Genomic DNA, 7,737 nt, shown 5'->3' with positions numbered 1-7,737 from the left:
GACCCCTGGTCTGAGGGAAGAGGGACCTGAACCCTCTGGTCTGAGGGAGGAGGGGCCCAGACCCTCAGGTCTGAGGGAAGAGGGACCTGGACCCCCTGGTCTGAAGGAGGAGGGGCCCAGACCCCCAGGTCTGAGGGAAGAGGGACCTGGACCCCTGGTCTGAGGGAAGAGGGACCTGGACCCCCTGGTCTGAGGGAGGAGGGGTCAGAACTCCATGGACTCCAGGATTGAACCAGAAGGGGCCTGGGCTCCCAGGTCTGATAGAGGAGAGGCTGGAGTCTGTAAATCTTGGACTGAGAGAGAAAGGCTGGGTCCTGGCCCCCCTGGCCCCCAAGAACTAGAGGGGCATGGGGAGTTACCTGGCCCCATCTTTGTAAAATCTGAACTTAAAGCCCCTCCCTTCCCCTCACCTTCCTCAGGGCCTCAGCGACTTCTGCTCCAACCCAGATGCCTATGTCCTGAACCTGACCCAAGAGGAGACGGGGCTCAGCTCAGGTGACCCCGATCCGCCTGGTTTTCCTCAGGTGTCCCCTGTATCCGGCTTTGCTGGGATGGAGTGGGGAGGCCTCACATATGCCCATTTCCCTGCCCCCACTCGCAAATGCCGCCCTTTCCCGTGGAGGAGAGGTGGAGCTGGGCCTCAAGGGAGAAATGAGAAATGCCCCCTAGAGAAATGAGGTGACTGTCTGTTAGTGAGGGAGCTCTGGTGGCCTAGTGGTAAGGTGCTGCGCTGCCAACCCAAAGGCATAGGGTTCTAATCCACCAGCTGCTTGCTCCCTTGGAGAAAGGTGGGCAATCTCCTCCCATGTGATCTACAGCCCATGAAAACCGGCTTGAGGGTCAGCTAGGGGTCAGTTCCGACTGACCTGTTAGAGAGATCGGACTCTGCTGGGCGAATGCAGAGGCCAGAGCGTGTCCGGGTTGGGGTCAGGCAGGAGGGATCAGGGGCAGGGGCCACAGGCCTTTGGGATCATAGAGGGGTCCTTGAGGTGCGGGGTGACCAGCACATGGGTTGGAGAGATAGGCGGTGTTCCCTCCCGTCTTCCTCTGGAGGGGTCTCGGGGTCTGGGCCCCTCATGACTGTGCCCCTCTCCCTTCCTGCTTCAGACATCCTGAACTATTATTTCCTCTGCAACCAGGCGGTCTCCAACCCCTTCCAACAGGTTAGGGCTGGGAGCGAAGGGGGACGGGTGTGGAGAGGGGGCTGGGGGCCTGGACTTGGGGTGCTGGGGGGAGAGGAAGATGTCAGGACACCAAGCTGTGAGTCCTGAGGACCCGGGCGTGTCCCTCCTGTCTTCCCTCAGAGGCTGACTCTGTCGCAGCGAGCTCTGGCCAACATTCACTCCCAGCTGCAGGGTCTGGAGAGAGAAGCTGTCCCCCAGTTTCCATCTGCACAGGTGGACTTGGGGAGGTGGAGATGGGGGCTCTGGGGGCTGTGCCATGTGGGCGGGGCCTTTGAAATGGGAAGGGTTGACTGGGTGTGGGCGTGGCTCCCTTGATGCGAGAATGGCCTTTATGTGTAGGCGTGGCCTTCTATGGGTGGGGCGTGGTTCTAGGTTGTGTGGGCGTGGCCCTCTGGGTGTGGGCAGGGCTTGCGTTGTGGGCGTGGCCTTCTGAGTATGGACAGGTCCTGGGTATGGATGTGGCTTTCTGACTGTGAGTAGGGCCTATAATATATGGGCATGGCTTTCTGAATGTGTGCAGAGCCTGTACGTGTGGGCGTGGCCTTCTGGGGGCTGTGCAGGTGGGCGTGGTGTTATATATGTATGGGTGTGGTCTTCTGAAGGGACAGGGCCTGCACAAGTGGGCGTGATCTGATCTTTGTGGGCGTGGTCTTTCTGGGTGTGGGCAGGACCTGTAGGTGTAGCTAAGTCCATCAGGTGTAGGCCAGGCTTTGGAGGGTACAGGTAGGGCATCCTGAGTGTGGATAGCAGAATGGGGGTAAATCTACTCAATGTGGGTGGATCCCACATATTTTCAGGTGTGGGCGGGCTTTTAGTGTGGGTTGAGCCTCCAAAATGGGACTGGTCAAGCATGGAGTCTTCTGAATGCTGGTGAGGCTGGTGGAATTCAGGGTCAGCAGGATATGGACAAGGGCCTGAGAGAATATCAGGGCTGGCAGAGTGGGGTGCGTTGGCTAGATGTGGCAGGGGGCCTTTGGGAGGGGGCTGGGCCCTTCAATAGGAGGTCAGTTCTGACCCTCAACACTGAAGTCAGGGGTGTAGGACATGTGGAATGAGGCGGTGCTTCTCAGTGTGGGTGGAGCTACGCAAAGGGGCGGGGCCTGTGAAATGGGGCGGTGCTTATCAGTGTGGGTGGAGCTGCATTAAGAGGTTGGGCCTATAGGTAGAGGCGGTGCTTCTTGGTGAGGGTGTGGGCGGAGCTACATGAAGGGGTGGGGCCTGTAAAAATGGGGCGGTGCTTCTTGATGTGGGTGGAGCTGCATGAAGAGGCAGAGCCTATAGGTTGAGGTGGTGCTTCTTGGCGAGGGTGTGGCGAAGAGGGAGTGCTTCCCGGGGTGGGTGGAGCTGCACAAAGAGGTGGATCCTATAGGTCGAGGCGGAGCTTCTCTGTGTGGGTGTGGCTACGGGGCGTGGGTACGGTTTATGGGCGTGGTCTGTCTTCTACCTACCTTCTTCCCACCACAGAGACCTCTGCTGTCCTTGGAGGAGACACTCAATGTGACAGAGGGAAACTTCCACCATTTGGTGGCTCTGCTGCACTGCCGTGGCCTGCACAAGGTGAACCCGCCCCCCTCCCCAAGTCCCTCTTCCCAGAGCCCCTGCCTTCCAGCAGCAAAAGGACCTTTGCTCGCATCCCAGCGCTGCCCGTCTGGACTATGTTATAAGTGACTTATCCTCTCTGGGCTTGAATTTCTGCAAAAGCTGGAGCGAGGGCGTTGATCCCTGTGTGGCAAGGTTGTGGTGAAGACAAAAAGGCATCTATGCCAGCGATTGCTAATACTCGGAAGAGAACGCTCCACAAACAAAATCAGCTGCTTTCTCGTCAGTTCCTACTCTTTATTTTATTGGAATTTGAGTGGAAGTTTACAAAGCCAATCACGTTTCCATTCAACCTTTACACATTTTCTTTTGCGACGTTAATGACACTATCTCTACTTTTCCTGCTTCCTCTCTGTGATTCTCATTTCCACCGATCCCAACCTACCCCTTCCTGCCTTCTGAGCTTTATTCGTGCACCAACACTGCCCTTTCTTTTTTTGTCTTGGATGATTGATAGTCTTAAGCAATGAGTATATCCCTTGTGTTATTGTCCACGCTACTTGATTGTTGGCTGGACGATGACTATAGGTGAATATGGAAGAAGAATCGATACCTTCAAGCTGTGGTAAAGCGTCTCTCACATACTTTAGGCATGTTGCTAGGAGAGGTTATTCCTTGGAGAGGGACATCGTGCTTGAAAACCCTCAACGAGATGGACTAACACAGTGGCTGCAATAATGGGTAGTGGACACCATCTTGTGCTTCTGGTCTCAGGCTCATGGTCCATGAGACTTTGAGTGGCTGCTTTTTTCAGATGTAGATAGCCAGGCCTTTCTTCCACAGTGCCTCTGGGGCGACAACCCTCCAATCCTTGCCTTTAGCAGCTAAGCACATTAACACTTTGCATCCTGCAGAGACCCCTCCCTCTTTCACTGGCTCCGTATCAGACACCAATGCTCAAGTCAGAAACCCAGAATAATAATAATTATTATTATTAAAATAATATAGAACAATATAAATTTATTATTATTTAATTGCAGACCAAAACCTTTGCAAACTTGCACATCCTCCACTCTGTGACACTGATTGCTTTTTCCACATTATGTCTTTGTTATAGAAATATCCTTTGGCTTTTTGCTCTTTGCCGTAACCTCCCACAATTCAGCTGGCTGTTTCCCCCTGAAACCTCTGTGGAACCCCACCCACCACATCCACCATGCTCAGCTCTCACCTCTTCTCTGCCGGAGGAACCTGTCCTCCCAGCACCAATCAGTTATCCCTTTAAAACCAAATCCGCTCAGCGCTTTCTCAGATTAAACCCTCCTGGGATTCCCATTGTGCACAGATTAAAGTCCTGAAACATTACCCTGACCTGTAAGGGGTGTGGATACACCTTCAGCCCCTATCCTTTTCCTCCCCCCAGACCAGGGACCACCTTGCCCTGGAGTGGACTCAATGCTTGAGAACCTATGTATGTGAGAGAAGGGCTTTCAATGGCTCCTTTCCCGGAAACAGACCACCAAGTGTTTCTTCCAAGTTCCAGCCTTTCTGTTCCCAGCAGAAAGCATCAAATTGTTTGCGCCATACTCCCTCTTGACGAAACGCACTGTCATCCAGTGGACTCTTGGTATTGTATTGGGGAAATCTGCTGTCCAGGACCTCTCCAAAATGCTAAAGAGCAAGGATGTCCATTTAAAGACTAAGGTGCACCTGCTCCAAGCCATGGTCTTCTCAATTACTTCCTGAGCATCTGAAAGTTGGATAATGAAGAAGGAATAGCAAAGATGAACCAATGCCGATCAATTGTGGTGTTGACACAGAATATTGAATATCCCATGAGTGGCCAATGGAGCACATAAACTTATCTTAGAGGAGTGCAATCAGGTGCTCCGTAGAGGCAAGAAACTTCCTCTCAAGTAATTCGGGCATGTTGTCAGGAGGGGCCAGCCTCTGGGGAATGACATCCTGCTGGGAAAAGTGGAAGGTCAGAGAGAGAGAGGAAGACCCTCGACAAGATGGATTGACAGAGTGACTGAAGGGATCAAGTGTATCAGAAACAGGGAGGGTGACGCGAGACAGGACAAGGTGCAGTTGTGTCGTGCATGGAGTCTCTCTGAGTCCTAGTAGACTTGAGGGTGTCTAACAACAACGGGTCCCAATGATTTTCACGGGCTGATTTCTCACGAGCAGTTTGCCAGGCCTTTCTTCCAAGGCACTTTGACATGGGTCCCCCACCTGCCAAGCCTTCTGTTAGTCACAATCTTGTGGGTGTGTGCTGTGGGGTGTGCGTTGGGGGGGGGCGTTGTGGAGTGTGCATTATGGGATGTGTGAGGCGTATGCTTTGCAGGGTGTCCTTTGTGTGTGGGGGTGTTTGGGATGTGTTTTGTGAGGTATATGTCTTCTGGGGGTGTGCACCGTGGGTTGTGCTTTCTGGGGTGTCCTCTTGGGGTGTGTGTTGTGGGATGTTTTGTGAGGTGTGAGTGTTGTGGGCGTGTGTTATGAGGAGTGTGCATTGTGGGGTGCACATTGTGGGAGGTGTGTGCTGTGGGTGGTGCTTTGTGGGGTGTATGTGTTGTGGGGTGTGCTGTGTGGGAGATGTGTATTGTGAGGTGTGTATGCATTATGGGTGCATGTTGTGAGGTGTATGCTTTATAGGGTGTCCTTTGTGGGGTGTGTGTGCTGTGGGGTGTGTTTTGTGAGGTATATGCATGGAGGGTGTGTGTTGTGGGGTGTGTTGTGAGGTGTATGCGTGGAGGGTGTGCGTTGTGGAGTGTGTATTGTGGGGTGTCCTTTGTGGGGTGTCCTTTGTGGGGTGTGTGTTGTGGGATGTGTTTTGTGAGGTATATGTGTTGTGGATGTGTGTTGTGGGGTGTGTGTTGTGGAGTGTTCTTTGTGGGATGTGTGCATTGTGGGGTATCCTTTGTGTGTGTGTGTGTGTGTGTGTGTGTGGTGTGGAGTGTGTGTTGTGAGGTGTATGCGTGGAGGGTGTGCATTGTGGGGTGTCCTTTGTGGAGAGTGCATTGTGGGGTGTCCTTTGTGTGTGTACTGTGGAGTGTGTTTTGTGAGGTGTATGCATTGTGGGGTGTGCTTTGGGGGATGTGTGCATTGTGGGGTGTCCTTTGTGGAGAGTGCATTGTGGGGTGTCCTTTGTGGAGAGTGCATTGTGGGGTGTCCTTTGTGTGTGTGTGCTGTGGAGTGTGTTTTGTGAGGTGCATGCATTGTGGGGTGTACATTGGGGGTTCGCATTGTGGCTGCTCTTTGCGGGGTGCACGTCGGGTTGGGGTGCCGCGGCTGACCCCCTGTCCCCCCAGGACTACGGCGCGGCGCTGCGCGGCCTGTGTGAGGACGCCCTGGAGGGCCTGCTCTGCCTGCTGCTCTTCTCGCTGCTGTCCGCGGGGGCGCTGGCCACCGCCCTCTGCAGCCTGCCCCGCGCCTGGACGTTCTTCCCGCCCAGGTCAGGGGGGGCGGGGCGGCGGGGGCGGGAGGGGGCACCCGGAGACACGTGGGGGGTGCAGCCGCCTGAAGGCTCCCGGTGCTATATCTCTCTGCCTCTGCCCCCTCCCACCCCAGTGACGACTATGATGACACGGACGATGATGACCCTTTCAACCCTCAGGTATTGGATACCTGGGTCTGAGGGAGGAGGGGCTGGGGGTGTCGGGACTGCAGGGTCTGAGGGAGGAGAAGGGGCTGGGAGGTTGACTCCCAGGACTCTCAGGTCTGAGGGAGGAGGGCTGGGCCTCTGCACTCCTCAGTTTGAGGATAAAGGAGGGAGGGGCTAGGGCTCAGGACTCCCCGGGTCTGAGGGTCAGAACCCCTGGTCTGAGGGAAGAGATATGGGGGTCAGGACTCCTGAGTCGGACTCAGGAAGGCCTGCCTGGGGGACTCCTATGTCTGAGGGAAGAAGGCTGGGGGTCAGGATTCCTGAGTCTGACCGAGGATGGATTTGGGTCTCTGCTGGGTCTGACAGAGGAGGGTCTGGGGGATTCCTGTATCTGAGGGAGGAGGGGCTGGGGGTAAGGACTCCTGGGTCTGAGGGGGTAGGATCCGGGGGACTCCTGGGTCTGAAGGAGGAAGGTCTGTGGGTCAGGACTCAATGGATCTGAGGGAGGAGGGTCTGGGGGACTCAGGTCTGAGGGAAGAGGTGTTGGGGGACACTCTCAGGTCTGAGGGAAGAGGTGTTGGGGGACACTCTCAGGCCTGAGGGAGGAGGGGTTCCGGGGCACTCCCGGGTCTGAGGGAGGACGGGCTGGGGGCCTGGAGCCCCTCTGAAGGAGGACGGAGGGGCCGGGACCCCAGCACACCGCCAGGTCTCCCCGCAGCCCCCTCAGCCCAAACCTTCCGCGCGCAGGAATCCAAGCGCTTCGTGCAGTGGCAGTCGTCTATCTGAGCCTCTCCTCCCCGCCAGGCTGCAGCCGGCCCCCGCCTTCCGGTGAGCTGCAGGGGTGAGCTCCAGGGGCACCCATGTGCTTCAGCCTGGCCTCTGCCCTCCCCTGTCCTTAACCCTGAGAACTGAGTCAGATGACGGGCAGAGCGGCCTGGGAGAACCCCCTTGGCACGCACACACCGTTTGATTCACAGCAGGGATGCAGCCCCCCATTGTCAGGCCATGTGGGGGGGGGGCTGGAGGTCTGGGCTGAGGAGTGAGGCTGTGTGCTCTGACCCCCTGGCCTGGATTCACCCCTGCGCGCTGGATCTCTCTCCAGTTCTTTCCCTGGAGGCCGGAGAAGACCCCACTAACCCCACAGGCCACGGACACCCCAACAGGACACCCCGCCACGCCCCCATCCTGTCCCCTCCATCTCTCCTTAGCCCTGGGAGTAAGCTGAAGGGGGCAGGCCGAGGCCCAGGGCTGGACAGATGGCCAACAACTCCCATCTAGGGCTGGCAGGCCCTCCCTTCCAAGAGACTGAACTGGGGAGGGGGGACACGAACCCCTGGCCCCTCTTGCATCCTGGTGGGCCCAGACCCCCTGTCTGAACTCGAAACACTAACTTGGAATGGATTGATTTGA

General features: G+C 56.2%; 1 protein-coding gene across 1 annotated transcript in view; it reads left to right on the top strand.

The window, feature by feature from the left end:
- TTYH1 (tweety family member 1) overlaps positions 1 to 7,153 on the top strand; it is a 20,672-nt gene extending 13,519 nt beyond the window's left edge. Inside the window, exons 7-13 of the mRNA XM_006897293.1 lie at positions 420 to 495; positions 1,108 to 1,163; positions 1,305 to 1,397; positions 2,649 to 2,741; positions 6,035 to 6,177; positions 6,294 to 6,339; positions 7,075 to 7,153. Coding sequence (XP_006897355.1) covers positions 420 to 495; positions 1,108 to 1,163; positions 1,305 to 1,397; positions 2,649 to 2,741; positions 6,035 to 6,177; positions 6,294 to 6,339; positions 7,075 to 7,113 — 546 coding nt within the window. The 3' untranslated portion in view covers positions 7,114 to 7,153. The remainder of the gene's footprint in view (positions 1 to 419; positions 496 to 1,107; positions 1,164 to 1,304; positions 1,398 to 2,648; positions 2,742 to 6,034; positions 6,178 to 6,293; positions 6,340 to 7,074) is intronic.
- Positions 7,154 to 7,737: the final 584 nt, after the last annotated feature.

The sequence above is a fragment of the Elephantulus edwardii genome, unplaced genomic scaffold (genome assembly GCF_000299155.1).
Source record: "Elephantulus edwardii isolate Elephantulus edwardi_28Jun2011 unplaced genomic scaffold, EleEdw1.0 scaffold00208, whole genome shotgun sequence".
Taxonomy (NCBI): Eukaryota; Metazoa; Chordata; class Mammalia; order Macroscelidea; family Macroscelididae; genus Elephantulus; species Elephantulus edwardii.
Note: the sequence above shows the minus strand (reverse complement) of the source record. Positions and strands in the feature narration are given on the sequence as shown.